Source organism: Narcine bancroftii, chromosome 6, assembly GCF_036971445.1.
Source record: "Narcine bancroftii isolate sNarBan1 chromosome 6, sNarBan1.hap1, whole genome shotgun sequence".
In the NCBI taxonomy this organism is placed as follows: Eukaryota; Metazoa; Chordata; class Chondrichthyes; order Torpediniformes; family Narcinidae; genus Narcine; species Narcine bancroftii.
The window spans coordinates 51,981,834-52,005,276 of record NC_091474.1 but is presented as its reverse complement, the minus strand read 5'-3'; the positions used below and the strand labels follow the sequence as shown (position 1 = coordinate 52,005,276).

Genomic DNA, 23,443 nt, shown 5'->3' with positions numbered 1-23,443 from the left:
GGAACGATGAGAAATACAATAAATACGAGGCTGCGTATGATACAATATAATTGGTTACACAGACTATACATTACACCGCAAAAGTTAAATAAATGGGACCCAACAGTATCTGATAGATGTTTTCGATGTAAAAAAGAAAGGGGAACAACAATTCATGCAATCTGGACATGTGAGAGAGTAGAAAAATTTTGGGATGATCTCAATCAGATATTAAATAAAATAACAGAAAACAATATACCAAAGAATCCAGAGATCTTTCTCCTAAGTAACATAAAAAATAAAGAATTTGGAATTGACTTGGAAGATGCACAAAAAAGATTTGTCAAGATAGCCCTAGCCGTAGCAAAAAAAATGTATTATGTCAACCTGGAAATTGGAAGATAATTTGAAAATACAACAATGGTATATAGAAATGAATAAATGTATTCCATTAGAAAAAATAACATATAGTTTAAGAAATAATATTGAAATATTCGAACAAGTATGGGAGCCTTACATTAAATACAATAGCGAAAACCTACCGGGAACAAACATTACCTAAGTTGATGGAAGGAGAAGAAAAGAAAAGAATGGACTCAGTAGAATTTCTGGTGTATTTTTGTTGAATGACAACATTGTCTAACTGAATTAATGCAACCTAGATTGTATACCTAAAATGGATGAGAGGGGGGGTGGGTGGGGGGGTGGCTTGGGAGGAGGGAGGGGGGAGGGAGAAAAAGTCACTGTAAATGTGTGGAAAAGAAAAAGTGTATATCATGGCTATTGTGATTTATGGTGTGAAAAATAAAAAATTAAAAAAAAAAAAAGGATCTACACACACTCCGTTCTCGCTGCTGCCATCAGGAAAGAGGTCTTGGTGCCACAAGACTCGCCCCACCACGTTCAGGAACAGCTGCTCCCCCTCCACCATCAGACTCCTCAACGACAAACTCATTCAGAGGCTCATTTAAGGACTCTTACTTGTGCACTTTATTGATTATTCAATATTTATTTTCTGTATTGCGCAGCTTGTTTACACTCATTCCTTTGTTTACATTTCTTCTCTTGTACAGGTATCTTTCCTTGAGTACAGTTTTTTGCACTACCAATAGGTAGAAATTCTGCCTGGTCTGCAGGTAAAAGAATCTCAGGGTTGTATATGATGATATTAATGTACTCTTGACAATAAATCTGAACCTTGAACTTTGGTTATGAAATGCCTTGGGACATCCTGGAAACTCCAATGGGACTATTTAACCATATAACAATTACAGTATAAAAACAGGCCATTACGGCCCCTCTAGTCCACACTGATTTAAGTGAATCCACTAGTCCCACCTACTTGCTCCCTGTTCATAACCCTCCAACCCCCTCACATCCATGTACTCATCCAATCCTCTCTTAAATGACAAAATTGACCCTGCTGCAACCTCCTCTTCCGGAGGGTCATTCAACTCAGCCACCGCTCTCTGAGTGAAGAAGCTTCCTCTTATGTTACTTCTATAGTTCTGCCCCATAACCCTTAACCTTGTTCCAATCTCCCCTACCCTCAAGGGGAAGAGCCTATTCACATCTACTCTATCTATCCCCCTCATAATTTTATATACCTCTATCAAATCCCCCCTTAACCTTCTACGCTCCAATAAATAAAGATCCAGACTACTCAATATTTATTTGTATTCTAAATACTGCAATCCAGACAACATTTTAGTAAATCTTCTCTGCACCCTCTCTACCTTATTGATATCCTTCCTATAATGTGGGGTCCACAACTGTTCACAATATTCCAAACTTGGCCTCACCAATGCCTTGAACAGTCACAGCATCATCTCCCAGCTCCTATATTCTATGCTTTGATTTATAAAGGCCAGCATACCAAAAGCCTTCTTCACCACCCTATCTACATGAGAATCCATCTTCAAAGAATGATGAACTGTTATTCCAATATCCCTCTGTCCTCGGCATTCCTCAGTGCCCTCCTCTTCACTGCATATCTGTTCTGATTATTCTTCCCAAAGTGAAGCACTTCACACTGATCTACATTAAACTCCATCGGCCACCTTTCAGTCCACTCTTCTAAGCCATTCTAAGCAGTCCCCGAAAACCCTCCTCACTATCCACAACTCCCTCTATTTTTGTATCGTCCACATATTTACTCATCCAATTACCACTCCATCATTCAAATCATTAATGTAAATGACGAACAACAAGGGACCCAACACCGATCCCTGAGGCACACAGCTCGTCACCGGCCTCCATCATGACAAACAGTTATCCACCATGACTCTCTGTCACCTATCTTCCAGCCAAAGTTGAACCCATCTGACTATCTCAACATTAATCCCTAGTGCCTGAACCTTCCTCACAATCCTTCCATGTGGAACCTTGTCGAAAGCCTTATTGAAATCCAGATAGACTACATCTACTACTCCACCCTCATCAACCTTTCTGGTAACTTCCTCAAAAAATTCAACAAGATTTATCAAGCATGACCTTCCCCTCACAAACCCATGTTGGGTGTCCCTGATTAGTCCTTGCCCTTCTAGGTACTTGTACATATTATCCCTAAAAATACTTTCCATTAGTTTACCAACCACTGACGTCAAAATTACTGACTGATATTTGCTGGACCTACACCTGGACTTGGTTCACTGTATACAAGCTGGTTAATTTTGGTGAGGACTTTGGGGGAGAGCTCACCTATCCTTCCTTGGGATATTTAAAATAAATAAATATTATTCAACAGGAGTAAGTGCAAATTGACTGATTGGATTCTAACTGTTCCCAAATAGAGTGCAGATTCCTGGGAACCACCTTTCTCTTGATAGCCTTGCCAGCTGTTGAAACAGCATGTCATTATGCTCAGACCCTCGAGAGCTGTTATATCTGTCAGCGTTTTCAGTTTCCACATCGTCCAATGTGCAGTGTTGTGCGGATGATGAGCCTTTAGGTTTGCCGGAGAATCTTGTTGGTTCCCTCCACTAGAACAGGGTGTGTCCAACATTAACCTTTTTGGGTATCACTTCTGGGGCTTCCCTGCCCTTTTTTTTTGGGGAGAGGGCAACAGCCCACCACTTCCCTGTGTCGGGGGTTAATTAATAAATAACCACAGGAAAGGCCCGGAGCCACTCTCCAATGGCACTCTTAACTTCCTGCCCCTTTCCTTTTTAATTGTTCTATTTTATGATAAATGTTTTAACTGGCAGCATTAATGGAATCCCATTAAAATAGCAGGCCAGCCCTTCCAACATCATTCCCTTTGCTCTTATTCCTCTGCAGTGCTGTGACTTGTTCTTTTTCGAGTGGCAATCAACTCTGCTTTGATTCTTTTGCCATGTACCCACATGAGGGGACATTTACGGTGGCCAGTCATCCTGCTCATACATGTACAAGGAAACAATGATGTGTTTTTTTGGGGGCGGGATGGGCAGAGGCCCACAGCGTCAACGAGATTCTACAGCATCAGGATTGAACCTGGGCAGCTGGAATAGGGAGGCAGCAGCTCTACTCGCTCATATTAACTCTCTGAGACGCTACTATTTACGAAACGACTATATATGTACTGCATGTGTATCATTTGTCTGTATGTGTGTTGTGTCTGGTTTTGCACCAAGGACCGGAGAATACTGTTTCCTCGGGGTGTACTTGCCCAATCGGATAATAAACTTGAACTTGTACCTGCGGCACAGCACTGCCACTATTCTCACACCCACATTCTGCCTCACTGGTTGTGAAGAGTTGGGTGATGAGACTCTACTTCCATCTTTGACAGCGCAAGTTTTCCAGCCTCCTTCACTTGCCTCCCATTCTCTTGTCAATGTTTCCTTAAGATGGTGTCCTTTAGTTAACTGCTTCACTGAGAGTGCCTGCAATTTGATTTATGGGGGGGGGAGGAAATGCTCTTGAAACCTCATTTTAGCGGGAGAGATGTTGGCATGATGCAGCCTTGGTGTGAGTGACAGTACTGTGGTAACAGAAGGTGGAAGGTAGAGTGTGGATCACTCATTAAGCAGACTGGAATTTCCCCTGCAAGTAATCAGCAAATGAATTAATCCAAATTTAGCATCTCAGCACAAATTTTGCTCATTATTTTCAGCGCCTCCAAAGATGCTTCCTGTCAACATATTTTAATTTTCGATGGCACACCATTTCGGGGCTGCATTTCCTATAGCAGATCTTTGAGTGCCTGTCCTCAGCAGCAGATCTGGCTCTGCCACCTGGTTGTGAAGCCACTCATCCAACAGGCTTTGTAATAAAAAGTGTTTTGCTGATTATTTATGTGGGATCTTGCAGCATGCAAAAAGGCTTTGGATCCCTGTACTTGCCCAGCATAGGAAAGAAAGCTACTGAGTGCTGACACTGATCCACTGAGGTCACGAAAGTCACATTGGTGAAGGATATTTGTTTTCCAGGAATTGAAAATTGAATAACTGCAGCTGAAACAAAATCCAAAACTGCTGGAAACTCTCAGCAAGCTGGGTAGCACCTGTGGGGAAAGTTCCCAACTTCTGCTTATGTTTTCGTCTTGCTTTTTATTTGCATACAAATTGTGAGCAGTGCGTCAATGGAATAGAGTTTCTCCTCGATAAATTGAACTATTCATGTTTTGGGATGTGGGTATCAGCATCAAGTTACCTCTTAGACCGTCTAATAACCGTTGTCAGGTTTGGAGTTCTGGGGTTTGGATCCGGAGATGAGGAAGGAAGGGTGATGGATTTCGGGATGGAGGGTAATTTTCCGTGTGCCAGCCGACCTTGTCCTTGGTGGTGAAGCTCTTGGAATGTGGAGCTGGGTTTGGAACAGCCTGCAGTGATTTCAATTTTTCCCCCTCAACACACAAACATGCTGGAGAAACTCAGCAGGTCACCTATAGGAAGGAAAGGGTGACCAATGTTTCGGATCTGGTTTCTTCATCAGGTATAAGAAGTAAAAAAATACGGGCAGGTGCCTAAATAAAAAGACGGGAGGGGGTAGAGCGGAAGGGAAGGATCACAGGGCAGATACAGGGGGGAGGGTAGAAGAGAAGGAAGTGGAGTGGTGATGGGGGAGAGGGCAGAGGATACGTTTTTTTCTGCACTCTTTGACAACAAGGGTGCCGGGGGGTGATTGTCTCAGAAGGGGACTGGTGTGCCCAATGAGTGAACTGCTCTGTCATGGATAGTGTCGAAGATGTAGCGTGTTGGAGAATCTCTTGTGCGGGCGTAGCGAGTCTCCCATCATGTTCTTCACCATCCCTCTTTGGCGGAGTATTATTGCTGCAGCAGAGCTTGTTTCTGACCTCTTGTAGCTGATGGTGGTGAATTTAGCCATTTGAACGGCAGTGAAGGGTATTCTAATCCCTCTTGCTGGAGATGGATGCTGCCTAGCTCTTTGGTTATACAATGCTCGTTGTATGTTGGGCTGCACCCAAATGTGTTCAGGACATCTGTCGTGTGCAGCTTCATTGGCTAAAATTGAATATTATGCAAGGAGATGATCGTGGAGTTCAGGAGGACCAGAAGTGACCACTCTCCACTATAGTAGAGTGGGTGGAGAGCACCAAGTTCCTTGGAGTTCATTTAACTAGTGACCTATTATGAACACTCAACATCTCACTTGTTGGGAAGGCACAACAGAGACTGAAGCAGGCAAGGCTTCCAGCCACCATTATATCAACCTTCTGCAAGAGCTCTATCGAGAGCATCCTGGCTGGCTGCATCACAGTGTGGTACAGAAAAATTGATCGGAGGTCAATCCACAGGACCACAAGAGTGGTAGAGAGAATCACTGGAGTCTCCCTCCCCCCTATCGATTGGGGTCATTGTCTGAAGATGGCGCACAAAGTCATTGAGGACCCCTTCCACCCTGCACACAGCTTCTTTGAGCTGCTCCCATCGGGGAAGAGATCTAGGAGGATCAGAGCCAGCATCACCAGGCTGAGTTTCAGTTTCTTCCCACGGGCAGTGAGAATATTGAACAACTAAAGGAACTGCTCACACTGACCCTTCGAGACTCTCATTTGTACAAAACAATATTTGCCACAGGTTTCTTTCAGTTACATTTGTGTCATGTGTTTACTCCCCTACTCTGTTCCTTGAACACACACGACTGCAAAACCCAATTCTGATCCAACTCGATCTACAAATTCGCTGAGAACACCACAATTATTGGCCAAATAACTGGAAATGAGGAGTCAAAATACAGGATGAAGGTCGAGAACCTGTTTGGTGGTGCCAGAGCAACAATCTTGCTCTTAACATCACCAGGACCAAGCAAGTGATTGTTGATTTTAGTATGTAATGGCCTGCCTGCATTGATGGGACAGAGGAGGTAGAGAGACTCCAAACATTCAAGTTCCTGGGAGTCCATGTATCAGAAGACATTACCTGGAACCTGCACATCAAGGCAACTGTGAAGAAGGCACATCAACATCTGAGGAATGTGAGGAGTCTGGGGATGACGTTGGATACTCTAACACACTTCTGCAGGTGCACTGTGGCAATTATACAGACTGGATGCTTGGAATCAGAATAAGAATTTATTGTCATGAATGTGTCACAAAACTTATTGTTTTGTAGCAGCATTACAGTGAAAACATTTATATAATCCACCTTACGACAATAAATAAAAATAGTACAAGAAAAAACTCAAAGTGAGGCAGTGTCTGGGGTTCATTGATGGTTCAGGAATCTGATGGCAGAGGGGAAGAAGCTGTCCTTGTGCTGCTGAGGGCTCGTCTTCAGGCTCCTGTATTTTTTTCCCAAAGATAACAGAGTGAAGAGGGCATGGCCTGGGTGGTGGGGGTCCTTGAGGATAGAGGCTGCTTTCTTAATATTACCACTTCTTGTGGATGTCCTCGATGGAGTGAAGACTGGTACTCATGATGCCGCAGGCTGGGAATATGAGTCTCTGGAGTTTTCTTTTCTTGTCCTGAGCTTTGGCACCTTCTTGCCAGAGAGTGATGCAACCAGTCAGAATGCTCTCCATGGTACACCTGTGGACGTTTTTGAAAGTCTTCGGTGAATGTCAAAAATCTTCAGTGAATACCAAATCTCCTCAAACACATTACAAAGTTACAAGAAGGTGAGCCTTCTTTGTGATTGCATTGACATGGAGGCTCCAGGGCAGATCCTCAGAGATGTTGACACCCAGGAATTTGAAGTTCTTGACCCTCTCTCCTGCTGACCCCTCAATGAGGACTGGTTCATATTCTCTTGATTCCTCCTAATGTCCCCAATCATCTCCTTGGTTTTACTAATGCTGAGCACAAGGTTGTTGTTGTGACACCACTCAACGAGCTGATCTATCTCCCTTTCCCTGCACTTCCTCGTTACAGTCTGTGATTCTGCCAATAACTGTGGAGTCATTGGCATATTTGTAGATAGCATTGAAATTGTGCCTGGCCCCACAGTCTTGGGTGTAAAATGAGTAGAGCAGTGGGCAAAGCACAAATCCTTGGGGAGCACCTGTGTTGATAATCAGTGAGGAGGAGATGTTGTTTCCAATTCATACTGACTATGGTCTTCCAATGAGGAAGTCAAGGATCCAGTTGCAGAGAGGGGGGTGGGATGCAGAGGTCTAGAGTCTGTAGCTTCTTGACCAGCACTGAGGGAATAATGGTGTTTAAGGCTGATCTGGTCGATGAAGAGCAGCCGAATGTGTTGTTTTTGAGGTGATCCAGAGCTGAGTGGAGAGTCAGTGATATTACATCTGCTGTGACAATAGGAGAATTGCTGTGGGTCCACTTCTTTATTTTGAATTGTGTTAATTCTGGCCAGGGCCCAATCTCTTAAAGCATTTTATCACAGTAGATGTGAGGGCTGTGGGCAATGATCGTTGAATCAGCTCACTCTGCTCTTCTTGGACTAGGATGATTGTTGCTCTTTTGAAGTGGGTGGGAACTCCAGTTTTAGAATTCAGGTGCCCAGCAAACACAGCCTGGTCTGTCATGGACTCCGGCCTCCCATCCATTACAGACATCTATGTGAGGCAATGCCTCAAGGAGGCCACCAACATCATAAAGAAGACCCATCACCTTGAGCACAACTTCCTTGAAGATGGAGAAACCTGAAGACCACCACCTCTAGGTTCAAGAACAGTTTCTTTCCATCTGTTATCAGGCTTTTGAACCTCCTCGCGTTACACTGATCAGGGACTGCTCTGACACCACTGAAGGACATTTTGCACTTTTTTTGCACGAGGATAACTGTGACTATTTATGATCTTTTGTGTATTTATTGTCTCTTTTAACTTGATTCTTGGTGAAAACTTAATTTGCTAGTAGTTGTTATTCAAAGATGGTGAATCATGGTTATTGGTCAACCAGGAAGAAGAGAATTTGTTGCCTTTGGGGTGCTGGGAGCCAATCAGTCAAGGCACCTGAGATACATTTGCACATGACTGAGAGGCAAGGATCACCTAAACTTAAATTTAGACATACAGCATGGTAACAGACCCTTTCAGCCCATGCTGTCCAATTATACCCAATTGAACTAAAACCCTGGTTTGTTTTGAAGGGTGGGATAAAATTGGAGCCCCCCCCACCACCCCCCACCCCGCCAGGGAAACCCATGCAGACACTGGGAGACACAGTGCAGGATTCTAATGGGTTTGGAGGGGTGTGGGAAGGAGGGAGGGAAGAGAGAGGGGGAAAGAGGGGAGAAAATGCCACTGTATATTCAAGAGGGAAATGTTTGTGTATATTTTGATTAATAGGGTTCATAGTGTGAAAAATAAAAATTTTTTTTAAAAAAGCACGGTATTTGACCCCCAGGTCCCGATCACTGGCACTGTAACAGTGTTACACGAACCACTACGCCAACTATGCTGCCTTCACATTCCTATCCATTCAGTTACAGGACGGTGACCTTTTGGAAAAGGTCTGTATTCATTGGCTGCCCTTGAGAAGCTTGTGGTGAATCCACATTTCTTTAGTTAAGATATTCCCATATTGCCCCCATCTGACTTCGTTCCGGAGACATTGAGGGAACATTGAGGTATTTCCAAGTTGCATAGACCTGGAGACACCATGGAATGTTCCTTGAGGTCCAAGGTGACGGAGGGGCAGGTTTGGGAGATGTTTCATCAGGTTGGTGGAGCAAATGCAGGCACAGATCTATTACTTGGTGAGCAGGCTGTAGAGAGAGTGAATAGGGAAAGAAGAAAAAATAACTAAAAGAAGTAAATTCTGGTCTCAACTTCCATTTACTGCTTGACTTTTGGATGGGTCAAATAACATTTTAAAACGTGGAACAGGATGCGCTTCTTCATATACTGCCTGTCCAATGAAATGATCATCCATCACCTACAAAGTAATTTATTACCATTTATAATTAATAACTTATTTGAATTGTTAATTTATCTTGTCAGTTTTCATATTATAAATCCTGAATATTTGAATGACTTTGATAAACTTTATAAACCAGGTAGAGGTTCATCCAAACCAGTTGGAATTCAACCTACATTCTAGATGGCTTTGGAGAAGGCAGAAGATCAGCCTCAATCGTGGTTGAGGCCTTTTTATTTTGTCAGAGCCAGGTGTGTTATCCCTGCTCTCTTCATTAGCAGAATCTTCTCCTTGCCTATGGGGTTGTCAGCTGCGGCTGCCTTCTTCCATCACGTGAATTTGTTACCATTAGGGAGTCCCCACGTCCATCAATGATGTTGCCATCTTTTTCCTTTGTCTCTAATTGTGTGTCTTAATTTATTTCCAGGTGTATTGGCAGATATTCAGAACCACTTTGGAGTGAGTGACAGTCAATCCGGATTGTTGCCTACAGGTTAGTGAACCATCGCTAACCAGTTAGTTTGACAACACCAGGCTGCATTAACCAAGGCCCAGCCTGGCCGTCCATTAGCCCAGCAGTGAGTAGTAGAGCCCTGTGCCAAATACGTGGTTTAAGATGCTTGATAATAAGTCTTGGTCAAAGAGTAAAATCTGCTTTGGAAGTTCACATGACAATGGAAACCAAAGCATTGGTGGGGGTGGGGGTGGGGGGGGGGGGAAGCACAAAGGTTTTTGAGTTGCAGACTTTACAAGAGGAAGCCACTATCATCATAATTTTTGAAAGTCACACGGAAAGTGGTGGGGATGTGGAACGAGCTGCCAGCTGAAGGGGTGAATGTGGGCTCAACTTCAACATTTAAAAGGAATTTGTGCAGGTACATGGATGAGAGAAGTATGGAGGGCTATGGGTGCAGGTTAGTGGGACTAGGAAAAAAAAAGGTTCACCACAGACTAGATGGGTTGAAGGGGCTGTTTTTATGCAGTAATGTTCTGTTTGGGTTCTTCCAATTCCAAAACCATTTGGACAAACATAATTATGGGAACAAGTGCAATTTCACTGCTGCTTTACACATTAATTCTCCCCTTGCTCAATCTTCTGCTTCTTTTCCCTTCCCTTTCTCCTCCTTCTCTGTTACCCCTTCTCACCTTTTCTCTCTCGCTGCTTTCTTTTCCTTCCTCTGCCTTCTCTTCATCCTTTCTCTGTTTATTGTTATGTACACAAAGTACAGTTTTCCTTTCTTTATCCTGTAAAGACAGAGGCACTATTAATACAGCACTACTAACAAGGTAAGAGAGTTCCCTCTGAGATGTCATGTCCATGAATCCTGCCACCTCTGTAGCCACATGGCCTCCTGTCCTTTCCAGTAGTGAACCTGAACTCCAGGCGGCCGTCTCCCTTTTCGGCCTTTGGGTCCCAACCCACAACTCCCCTCCCCCCCCCCCACCCCCACCCCAAAGGCCTTTTGAGAGCCCCACTCACCGAGTCCTGGACTCCACACCTAGTTCCCACAAACCAATCTCCAGCAGCCCACAGCCCTTTGGCTTCAAGCCCCTCACTGGTCTACCATCTGCTAGAGGGTCTCATTCAAAGCTCCTTCTTCTTGAGGGGTGAACAGAGTGGGGGGGGGGATGTTCCCATTCTGGTGCCCTGAGACCCTCTGCTGCTTCCCTGGATCCCACCCCCTTCGAAACCTGAGCTACAGAATGCAGGTGCCACCATCTTGGGTACAGACCCCTGAGCACATTGATGGAAAAACAACTGGTGGACTTTTCTGCCAGCAGTTTAACAGCACATGGGCCATCAGGTGGGACAGCTGGGCGCCAGGACCCTGCAGGAACCATGGAAAGTGGCAGGTAGTCCCCTTCATTCCTAGGTCTACACCAGTGACAACCCTGCTGTTCCAGCTGTTTGCTGCCACTTCTCCCCCACAATATTTCCTTTGGGAACAACAGAACTGAAAGTAGTTTTACAGTGAAAGGTTGTGGAGGAAATTTTTTTTAAAGTTTTAATTTTTTAAAAATTTAGACATGCAGCATGGTGACAGACCCTTTCGGCTCACGAGCCTGCACCACTCAATTCAGACCCAATTGACCAGTCCGTTTCAAACAGAGGGAGGAAACCGGAGCCCCCAGGAAAAACCCACACAGACACTGGGAGAATATACAAACTCCTGACAGACAGCACGGGATTCGAACCCTGGTACTGATCACTGGGGCTGTAAAGGCGTGGCACTAACCGTGCTGCCCCAAAAGGAGAGAATTGGTCCTTTTAAGCTAAACATTAGATTGTAGTGAGTCATTAAAACTTACTGCACTGGGACTTTACAAACTCAACCTAATGTTTATGTGAAGGATAATAAAGGTGGGATAAAAACACAAGGTCAGTGAGGCAACGGGAAGTTAAAGATTGAAAAAAGGAGCAAAAATTAAAATAGCCTTTCTATCTCTCTGGGATTTGATTGCAACTGACTTGTTTTTATCCTGTTTAAGCTTGGACTTTAATTTAAACACATCAAAGAATAGGCCATTAATATTGAAACACTGGTGATACTTGAACACCCTCCTGGGACTCTAGATGCAGCTGCCAGCTAAAAACCCATCTGCCAAAGCTGCAATGCCATGACTGAAATAATTTGTCAGGTTTCCAGCATCTGCGGTGATTTGTTTCTGGACGATGCATGCAGGATTCATTAGGAAATGCTGGGATTTCACCCGGGGATTGCTCCAAATGGAGTGGGAGGAGGGCAGGGGTGGGGAGGAAAGAAATGGTGAAGAGGAGGGGCAGGAGAGGACAAAGTGGGCAGCATCAAATGAGCAAGGTAGAGCTTGGAGAAATCAACTGGGTATTCGTCACAAACTGTGCTAAACCTCTGAATAAGCTTCTCAAATCATTCTCCTGCAGGTATATATTGCTAAAATATAAACTGAAGCTTAAAACACAGAAATAAGGATTTTTTTAATCACTGGTTTAAATGGATTCAATCAGCTATTACAAAATTGCCATGGAGGTGGTTTTATATTCAGAATAGCATTTGTATATAGAATACATTATTACTGAAATGGTCTGGATGTAAGTAGTGAATCTTCCAAATCCACAAAGCCTGCAAGTCTCATCCAGTCCATGGAGCACCATACACCATTCAGATTATTGGTTCCACACTGCCCCATAGACCAATTGTATTCACACAAAATCCCTCCTGTTGGATCTTGCAGCCATGATGGGTTATTCAAAAAAGGAAACTAATGAACAAGATAGAGCATGTTACAGCTCCTGTTAAATTTCTAACTTTTTTTAAAAATTCTGTAATCATCAAAGATCCACACCACGTAGCACATGCTCTGTTCTCGCTGCTGCCATCAGGAAGGAGGTATAGGTTCCACAAGACTCACACCACCAGGTTCAGGAACAAATGCTACCCCTCCACTGTCAAATTCCTCAATGACAAACTCAATCAGGGACTCATTTAAGGACTCGCATGTGCACTTTATTGAGTTTCTTTGTTCTCTATGTATTGCAAAGTTTATTTACATTAGTTATCTGTTTACAGTTCTTTATTTGTTTACAAGTTTACGCTGTATACAGTTAATTTTTTTTGCACTACCAATTAGTGGGAATTCTGCCAGGCCCACAAGAAAAAGGAATCTCAGGGTTGTGTGATGCCTTGTATGTCCTCTAACAATAAATCTGAAATTTGTTGTATTGAAAATAGAATTGCAATAAAGCCACAAAGGAATGAAGCGGGGATTAATAAATTCTGAAGTGCATTGCAACGGGAAAAGGCTGAAAAATGCACTTTGTGAGAGTAATGTGTAGTTATTTGGAGGAGGAGTCGGGAAGTACAAGACAATGCTGTTTATCTGAGTTAAACAAGAAAGTCTGCAGAGGCTATGATTGTAATTTAACACACAAAAGCACTGGAGAAACTTGGGAGGTCACGCAATGTTCTTTATGTAACAAAGATACCTGCCCAAAGTTTTGGACCTGAGCCCTTTGTCAAGGTGACCATCTGAGTTTCTCCTGTACTTTTGTGTATTCATATTACTGTTAGTCTGTAAATGTGTTAGCTAATACAATCACAGTTTTAACTTTGGGCATGAAGAGGTGGTTTTATATTCAGAATTGCAATTGTATTTAGAATACATTATTACCTGAAGCGGTCTGGGTATTAGTAGTCAACCTTCCATGTCCGTTGCACATCTCTACCCAGCTTTTTAATTACTTCAGTCAGTTACGAGGTTTAAGCTGATATGTTATTGTCCATTTTGCATTACTAGACAAAGTCATAATTAGCTACAATTTTGTGAATGGTTTGAAAGCCCCATTGCTTGGAAATTCAAGCCCACTGGGACTGGCAGTGGATTCTATTCTGATATTTAGTTCTGTTCAAGTCAATTTACTCCCAGGAATCAGTAGTAAATTCCTCGACGATGGTTCTTCCAGTCTACTGCTATTGGCTCGTTTTTTCCCAAAAGAAGGGATAGTGAATGTGGTCAGACCATCACACACACTGCCTGGTCTTCATCGACTTCATCTACTGGTGCCTTGGAAAAGCAGCCATCATATTACACGATTCGTCCACACCATGGCCACACTCCCTTCACTCCCCTCCCATCAGGAAAAATAGTCGTATGTGTGAGATCTGCATCACCAGGTCTCTTTCACACCATTATCAGACTCCTTTATGTGGCCTTGATTCTGCAGCTACAATCTCTCTTTATATCTCTTCACTGCTGTAATGTTTGCCAAACAACCTCTATCACAGCATTTTGGTCAATAAACCAGAACTTGAGAGGAGGAGGAGGACGAAGGTTGGAAGACAAAGGGCAGGGGTCCCCATCATGCCTCTCTCAAACCAATCCCAGCGACACCAGGGGGGTCCAGGAGCCCAATCCGCGAGTAGCATCACAGATCTCAGTCCATGCACTGCCTGCATTGTACTACATACAGAGAAGGGGTAGATCCATCAATACAAACAGACAATTAGTAACAGCAATGGTGACAGAGGTCCTAATGGTGTTGACCGAGCTAAGCTGTGTCTTTACCTTTGGACATGCAACCAGAGCGCATATTTTAACTAGCTTGACAGCCTGGTGTTGGTTTACACTTTACTCTGTCTAACATGCTTGTAATATTTAAGCCATCCACACTGAAGCTGTTAGCTTTGTTTAATCTGGCTTGTGCTGCTCCTACACACTGGATGAGCTCAGTTGGCAGTTCTCCAGCCTCCGTTAGTCCTTTTTCCTCCCGAGGTTCGATGATGAACAAAAGGTGCCAGGGTTGGAGTATTTGCTTTTAATTTCCCTGCAGGTTCATTCTGTATGTGACACAAGTAATTAAGCAGTATGTTAATTTAGAACCTTCAGGCCCATCAGGCCACATCACCCATGTGACCATCACCCCGTTCATTTGGAAACCTGGGAGGAACCCATGCAGACAGGGGTTGAACGTGCAAACTCCTTCCAGACAGCAGTGGTTTAGAACCTGGGTCACTAGTGCTGTGATGGGTTGCACTAGCCATGATGTCACTTCCAAAAGCCTTTTCACCAAGAGGTTGCAGATGTTGATTGCAGAAGGGTGTCACAGTTAGCACAGCAGTTAGCGCAATGCCTTTCCAGCACCAGCGATCAGGACCTGGTTTCGAATCCCGTAGAGTCTGTACATCCTCCCTATGTGTGTGTGTGGGTTTTCCCGAGGGTCTTCAAATGTACCGGGGGTGTCGGTTAATTGGGTGGCACAGACTTGTGGGCCGAAAGGGCCTGTTACCGTACTGTATGTCTAAACCTATTTTTTTTAAATCAAGACAATACCTTGGAAGGACATCTCAAAAGATAAATGTCTGCATTACAATTTGGGACTTCCTTTCAAGGTGCAGTTCGCATAAACCTGTTATCAATTTTTACAAATCCATCGATGAAGAAGCTTTTCTGATCTGACTCACTCTGAAATTTGAGCTCTGTTGTGGGGTTCATGCAGGAGCCTGACAGCTGGAGGAAAGAAACTTAATATGTTGCCTGCTTTTCCAAAGCAGCGGGAAATTAGATAAAGTCAATGGAATTCTCAGTGATGCTCCCAATTCAAGTGTTTGGCATCTCACTGATGCCTGCTCTATCTTGCAATGCTGTTTTTTTAATGGACAATGCTGATACTAGAAACCTGAGATAAAAACGAAAATGCTGGGGGCATTCAGCAGCTCCGGCAGCATCTGTGGAGGGAGAAGCAAAGCTAATGGTTCAGGTCAATGGCCTGCCATCAGAATTCAGACTCAAAAGGGACAAACAAGCAGTGAGAGAGTGTGGTTCACTGACCAGTGTATTGCATGTCTGAGTGAGCTGTAACTTAGCCTCCCATTCACCCTGGTTTCTCTGATTTCAGTCGGTCTCTGAACTGCTGTCTATTTTCTGCAGAGCACATGGCTGCATGGGGTTCATCATAGTCCCAGCACACTGCCACTCGCAGATCTTTGGTGCCTGAGCCCATGGCCAGGTTGCCCTTTACTTCCCACCTATGCTATGTGACCTGCTGGCTTTCTCCAGCAAGTTTGTCTATAGCCCTCAACCTGAGAGTTGGCAGACTTTCCTGTTCCACTCTGATCAGCAGCTCCACCGCAAGGCATGCCTACCCTGAAGAAATTCTCCAAAGAGAGTTCTGCAAGAGGCTCTCTTATTGCTCCCCTTCTGTTACTGTTACCTGATAAAGGACCAGGACCTGAAATGTTGGCTACCCTTTTACTTCCCTTCAATGCTGTGTGACTTGCTGAGTTTCTCCAGCACTTTTTGTAAAACTACAGCCCACCTCTCCTGCCTCATTCAGCTGTGATCCTTCTGTTTGGACCCCCTGCTTCAAGCAACCCTTCCCCCCCCCCCCCCCTTTCTACATCCACAACAGCCCTAAACTGAACATTTGAGACGGCATGGTTAGCGTAACGATTAGTGCAATGCCTTTATGGTGCCAGCGATTGGGACTGGGGTTCGAATCCTACGCTGTCTGTAAAGACTTTGTAAGTTCTCTGTGGGTTTTCTCCCCGGGGGCTCCAGTTTCCTCCAACCATTTGAAACGTACTGGGATTGTAGGTCAATTGGGTATAATTTGGGCGGCATGGACTCATGGGCCGAAATGGCCTGTTACTGCATTGTATGACTAAATTTTTTTAAATTAAATAAATTAAATTTCAGTCACCCAATAACAAAGCAGCAAATATCAAGGAAATTTGATCCTTAAAAAAATAAATAAATAAATACAGCATACAAACTAAAGACAAACATGGCAGTATTTTCTGGAGGGATAATTTTAAATTTAAACATACAGTAATTTAGTAACAGGCCCTTATGGCTCACGAGCCTGTGCCACCCAATTTACACCCTGTTACATTAGAATGATGGGAGGAAATCGGAGCCCCCGTGAAAACCCATGGAAACACAAGGTGAATATTGCTTACAGTGCAGGATTCGAGTCCTGGTCACTGGTGTTTCACTAGCCATTGTGCTAAACCTGCTGCCCACATCTTTGCTTCCTATTGGCGCTGGGAGACCTGATTAGTTTCTCCAGTAGTTTGGTGCATTACCTACAATTGCAGCATCTGAAGACTTTCTCGTTTCATTCTATAGATCCTGCCTCCTCCTCCAAATCCTCCACCTGCTGCGCCCCCATAATCTCTGTAGCTGCATGGCTCCTGACCGTTCCAGTGGTGGACCCGAGCTCCAGACATCCGCCATACTCCTCAGTCTCTGGTTCCCAATCTCTGATACAATTGGGAGCTATCAGTGGCGGAACTCTTGCTTGCCAGCAGAGCCCCATATCAATTCCCTACCCCGCGGGGTCTGGATAAATCTCTTGGATCAGATGGAATACACCCTCAGGTTCTGAAGGAAGTAACTGTAGAGATTGGGGAGACTTTGCTAATGATCTTCCAAGAATCAACAGATTCTGCTAGAGGGTCGGGACAATTTCAAAGGTCACTCCACTATTTAAAAAAAGAAGGAGGCAGCGGAAAGGAAATTATAGACCTGTTAGCCTAACATCAGTGGTTGGGGTCGATTGTCAAGGAGGAGATTATTGGAGTACCTGGATGCACATGACAAGATAGGCCAACATCAGCAGGGTTTCCTTAAGGGAAAATCTTGCCTGACAAACCTATTGCAATGTTTTGAGGAAACCACAAGCAGATTGGACAAAGGAGATACAGAGGATGTTGTATGTTTGGATTTTCAAAAGGCCTTTGATAAGGAGGCACACATGAGGCTATGCAACAGGATGAGAGCTCATTGAATTACAGAGAAAATACTAGCATTGGCTGATTGGCAGGAAACGGAGTGGGAATAAATGGATGGCATTGTGGTTGGCTACCGGTTACCAGCGATGTACCGCAGGGGTCAGTGTTGGGGCTGCTTCTTTTCATATTGTATGTTAATGATTTGGATTATGGCTTTGTCTCTAAATTTGTAGATGATTAAAGATAGGTGGAGGGGCAGATAGTTAGGATGAAATGGAGAGGCTGCAGAGACTTGAATAGAGTAGGAGAAGGGGCAAATGAAATCCAATGTTGGGAAGGGTGTGGTCATACTTTTTAGTAGAAAGAATAAAAGAGCAGACTTTTATTTGGATGGGAACAAAATCCAAAATTCAGCAGTGCAAATAAACTTCGGAGTCCTGGTGCAGGAGACCCTAAAATAGTGGTTTTCAACCTTTCTCTTTTCACTCACATCCCACTTTAAGTAACCCCTTTGCCATCGGTGCTCTGGGATTAGTAAGGTATTGCTTAAGGTGGGATGTGGGTGGGAAGGGAAAGTTGAGAATCACTGCTCTAGATCCAATTGTGATTGAAATATTTTACTTGAGGAAAAATTGTCATTGGCCCATTTCCTTTGGAGCTATGAATCCATGCACTTAATGAGTCAGTGAGAGATGATTAAAACAGTGGCTTTCAAACTTCATCTTTCCACCACATCCCACCTTAATCAATCCCTTACTCATCACAGAGCACCGATGGCATAGGGATTACTTAAAGTGGGATGTGAGTGGAATGGAAAAGGTTGAGAACCACTGCCCTAAAGGTTAACCTCCAGGTTGAGTCAGTGGTAAAGAAAACGAATGTAGTGTTGGCATTCATAGCTCAAGGAAAGGATAAAAGAGCAGGGATGGTGATGTTGAGGTTTTATAAGGCACCCAATGAGGCTTCGCGTGGAGTCCGGGGCCCAGTTTTGGGCCCCTTATTGAAGAATGGATGTGCTGGCATTGGAGAGGGTTCATTCACAAGAATGAAGGAGTTAGTGTACGAGGAACATTTGTCGCATCTTGGCCTGTACCCTTTGGAGTTTAGAAGAATGAGGTGGAGGTGGGGGGGGGGGGGTGGGGGGAGTTCACAGAAGCATTTTGAATATTGAATGGTTTGCTCTGAGTAGATGTGGAAAGGATGTTTCCTACGGTAGAGGAATCTAGGACAAGAGGCACAAATTCAGGATTGCAGGATGCCCATATAAACGGATGTGAAGGAATTTCTTCAGCCACAAACCGGTGATCCTCTGGAATTTGCTACCACGGGCAGCTGTGGATGCCAAGTCATTGGGATACCAGAGATTCTTGATGGAATGGCAGAGTGGATCGATGGGCCAGTGGCCAATTCTCCTCCTCTATCTTGTGGTCTAAAATGAGCACTTTAAGGAAGACTATAAAAGTATGTGCAGGCAGTTGAAAAGAGAAAGGTGAAATCTGATTGGAGAGCTGGTGTGAAGGAATAAGCAGAACCTTCCCAAGCACGACTCGCTGAGGATATCACTGGAACAGTTGAAAATCTCTGCACTATCTGGTTTGCGTAGATTTTCCAAATGCCCTTGCCAGCATTTTGCATGAATTATTTCTAATTAAACTCGTGATTGCAGGAATCTGGTGCCAAGTTGAGATTTGCTCCGAAATTTGGCAATTTAAAAAAATAAAGGAAGGAAGAACGTGTACTGGATAAAGATTGCGCTGTGAGTGATGGATGTCAAGGCAATCTGTCAGGTGTCCAGTTCTTTAATATGCAGGCAGCTACATTTCAAATCTAAACCTGTCAACACAAAGTTGGAAGGTGCAGTAGAGGCACAAATACTTCCAGCTCGATGCAGCTATCTGGCAGGTAGATAGAATTTAATGCAGATTAATGTGAGCTAATTTGTTCTGGCTGTAAATGAGAACCTCCCCTGTACAGCAAATGAAACTCTAGCATGGTGGGCGGTTCATAGGAGTGTTGGGAGGTTGGAAAGGATCGAGAAGCTGTGGTGTGTTTGCTGGGAGGGATAATATCGCAGTGGGTGCTGCTGGGATTTTACCCCTGTTCCTGGGTTCTGAATGTGTTTGGCTCCACTCCCAGTAGTTCTCACTTCCACTCCCTGGATCTCCCCTTCTGTTCCCTAGTTTTCTCCCCCAGCCCATCCTCCTGACCCTGCCCTCTCCACAATCATTTGCAAATTCGGGCGTATATCTAGGATTATCAATCGTTACTCTGTGATTTTGCACTCCTTTATTTCAGTTTGCATGCAAAGGGTCACCTTGGAATTCTCACTAGCTCTGCAAACTCCCTAATCATTAACAAGTTGGTAGCCCAAAAGTAGAGGTCTTCCTGGAGGCTTTCTACCATGACCTCTAACTGGCCCTCTCTGGCACCCCTGTTATCTCATCCCTTGATGTATAAAACAAAGAACAGGATGTGATTTCTAGGTTGATGCACCATAATTTTGCTTTTATCTTCAGTTTACATTAATTCTTAGAGGCTCCGGAATAGACCTGGGGGTGTTTGCTACATTTCCCACCATCATTTCTTGCATGGCAACCGATAATTATGTCCAGACAGTTGGCTCCTCCGGCTCCAGGGAAAGAAAGGGAACCTGGTTCAGCCTTACCTACTGTGAGATAATCAGAAAAAACCACGTGGGTGCCTGCATCATCCACTGCGCAGTGACATTGTTCTTGGGCGTGGTTCAAATAGATGAAAGGAGCCACACACGTGCAGTGAGGGAACAGAATGTTCACTGGGATGTTCCCTGGACTGCTGTCCCATCAGATAGCACTAGGGCTGGGGCTGGGGCTCTGTGCACCAGCCCTCCAAGCAACGATGCTTCAGTCCCATCTGACAGTGTTGGGTCTGGGGCTCCGTGTACCAGCCCACCAACTCTCCAGTCAATGATGGTTCAGTCACATCTGACAGTGTTGGGTCTGGGGGCTCTGTGTTGGGTCCAGAGCTCTGTACACCAACCCGCCAACACTCCAGTCAATGATGGTTCAGTCACATCTGACAGTGCTGGGTCGGAGAGGTGGCGCTGGGTTGGGGGCTTTGTACACCGGCCCACCAACCTCCCACATAAAGACAATCCATGAAATATCTCACCGAAACATGGGGCTCAAATGCATCACTTTAATGCATTCTTAAATGTAAACATACAGCAGGGTAACAGGCCCTTCAGCCCATGAGCCTGAGCTGCCCAAATACACCAATTAGCCCAAAGCCCCTGTACATTTTTTTTTAATAATGGGATGAAACCAGAGCATCCAGAGGAAACCTAAGCAAACACAAGGAGAACATTCAAACTCCTTAAAAGGGTAGTGCTGGATTCGATCCCGTGGAACTGGCACTGTAATAATATTGTGCTACCCGCTACCCTCCCCCTCACCTGCTTCTTAAAGTTGATCATTTCTGAGCTCATCCCACTCCTGAGACTTATCCACAACATCCATTAATGAGGGAGTGCGACAGATGGCCTCTACGAGGCGTTAAACTGGCCTCCTCTTTTGTGCTTTAGTGAGGAAACTGCCCCAATAAACTCTCCTCTTCCTCCACAAGTTCCTGGACAATGCTGATAATGGGGTCATAGAGAGATCTGGCATGGAATTGGTGCTTCTGCCTCATGGTGCCCGAGATCCTGCCCTCAGGTGCTGTCCGTGTGAATTTTCATGCTCTCTCTGTGTGGTTCCTCCAGGTGCAGGACACAAAGCGCTGGAGGAACTTAGCATCGACCGATGTTGCCTGACCTGCCTTGACTTGAAGTCTTCTGGTTTCCTCCCATTAGCCACACACAGCGGGCTGATGGGTTAATTAGTCCCTGAAATGTCCCTGGGGTTGGCAAGGGCTATGGGGAGACTATTCCTTTGGGCAGGTACTTGAAGATCAGCAGGGAGAAGGAGGGCCAAATGGCGCATATGGGGTGCCGCGGTTAGTGCCCCAGTGACTGGGGTTCGAATCCAGCTCTGCCTGCGAGTTTATACCTTCTCCTCGTGTCTGCTTGGGTTTCCTCTGGGTGCTCCTGTTTCCTCCCATGTTCCAACAAGTATTGGGGGTGTGTAGGTTAATCAGGGTATTTGGGGCAGCATAGGCGTGTTACTAAAAAAAAACCTTGTCACAGTTGCTGGAAACTGCAAAGTGCAAATCATCTACAACTCTTCCCTCATGCAAAATCTGACTACATCAGGTAGAAAGTGCTTTGGGAAATCCAGGGGAATGCAGGTGCCATATTAATGTTATTTCTCTGGGGTTTCATGAAATGGACGCAGTTTGAGAAAACTGGCATAATGTCTTAATAAGAACAGATAATTCTGGTGATACTCAGTGGAACTGGCAGAGTGAGAAACGGGGTTAATATTGCAGGTCGCTGACCTTCCAGCAGAAGTGGGTCATCACCTTGAACTGCTGACTCTCTTATCCTTTCCACGGTAGTTGCCCGACCTGCAGAGTGTTTGCAGCAGTCCACATTTCATTCCGGCATCTGTAGTTTTTAAAAATTCTTTCTTCTCAGTGGAACGTGGTTCCTGCTGGGTTCGTGTATCATTGAATCATGCATACAGCCAGTCTTGGACGTGTTAAAGTGAGATTTTATTCCCAGGCACAAACAATTGTGGTGAAGAGAAAGAATTTGAAAATGCCATTTAAGTGTGAAGTACAAACGCCATGTCCATAGAAGCCCTTAAAGGCACCCCAACAGTGATCATTTGCAGGGAGCATTGTTCTTACTAACTAGTATGGAATTAATGGGCCAAGTGGTCTTCCATTCTACAATGATGAAAGTAGTGTTGGGATACTGTTTTACTGACAAACAAGGAACAACCAATTGCCTGTGCAGGAGCTTGCTTTGTTTCCAAACATTGGTAGAAAAGGGCAGATGCCCAAGATGATGTACAGTTGGAGCTACCAATGAGAGGCTGAAGAGGGTGGAACAGTTGGAGCTGAGAGGCAGTGTGATGAATACATCAGAACAGCTGGCAGCCCTGATCTGGAGCTGGGTGATTAAAATAAAGGAGAAACCTTCCTAGAAAAACATTTTCTTTGAAAAACATTCTGATCAATGACCTTGCAGACTCATCCCATTTCTAAAGCGAGCACAGGCTGCTACTCCAGATTGGTCATTTGTGGAAATGTTATCAGCTGAGAACTTGAGAATGCAGTGGCCATGTTTTTTTGAGGCCCAGGCAAGGTTTGCAGCTTTCAATCGGAGTCACAAGTTTACCTCACACACTTTGGCCAGAACATGAGAGGTAATACGTGAAGAGGCGGGAATTGTGGGAGACTGACGCTCCAATGTACTCTCTGTTTTGCAACTGGTAATGGGAGCAATGGGTGATGCCATGTTTATGATGTGAGTTCAATGTCGTGTACATAAGTACAGACGTATCTGACAGAAGCCAGGAGTGGGAAGGAAAGGGGTCTTTCTGTTTGGCTGCCAGTGACCAGGGATCGATGTTAGGGCTGCTACTTTTTATGCTGTGTGTGTTAGTGAGGTGGTTAGCCCAGTGCTATTACAGCACCAGAGTCACGGGTTCGAATCCAGCACCATCTAAGGAGTTTGTATGTTCTCCCCGTGTCTGCGTGGGTTTCCTCCACTTCCTGACACTAATGCATCATGTAGATATCCTTGATGGAGTGAAATCTGGTGCCTTTGATGTCGCAGGCCGAGTTAACAACCCTCAAGAGTTTATTCTTGACTTAAGAGTTAGCGCCTCCATTCCAGGCAGTGATGCAACCAGCCAGAATGTTCCGTGGTACAACTGTAGAAGTATATGAGTCTCTTTACCCATTCTTTACCCATTCTCCCAACCTGTTCAAGTCCTTCTACAGATTCCTAGCTTCCTCAACACTACCCACCCCTACTCCTATCTTTGTATCATCTGCAAACATGGCCACAAAGTCATCAATTCTGTTGTCTAAATCATTTAAATTTAATTAAAAAAAAAAAATT

General features: G+C 44.5%; 1 protein-coding gene across 2 annotated transcripts in view; it reads left to right on the top strand.

The window, feature by feature from the left end:
* spns2 (SPNS lysolipid transporter 2, sphingosine-1-phosphate) overlaps window positions 1-23,443 on the top strand; it is a 101,297-nt gene that overhangs the window by 18,108 nt on the left and 59,746 nt on the right. The window contains exon 2 of one of the 2 annotated variants that reach the window (XM_069884984.1): window positions 9,672-9,737. In XM_069884984.1, the coding sequence (XP_069741085.1) occupies window positions 9,672-9,737 (66 nt within the window). Of the gene's footprint in view, window positions 1-9,671; window positions 9,738-22,659; window positions 22,743-23,443 lie in introns of those variants that run through there. The other variant, XM_069884985.1, reaches the window with a different exon arrangement.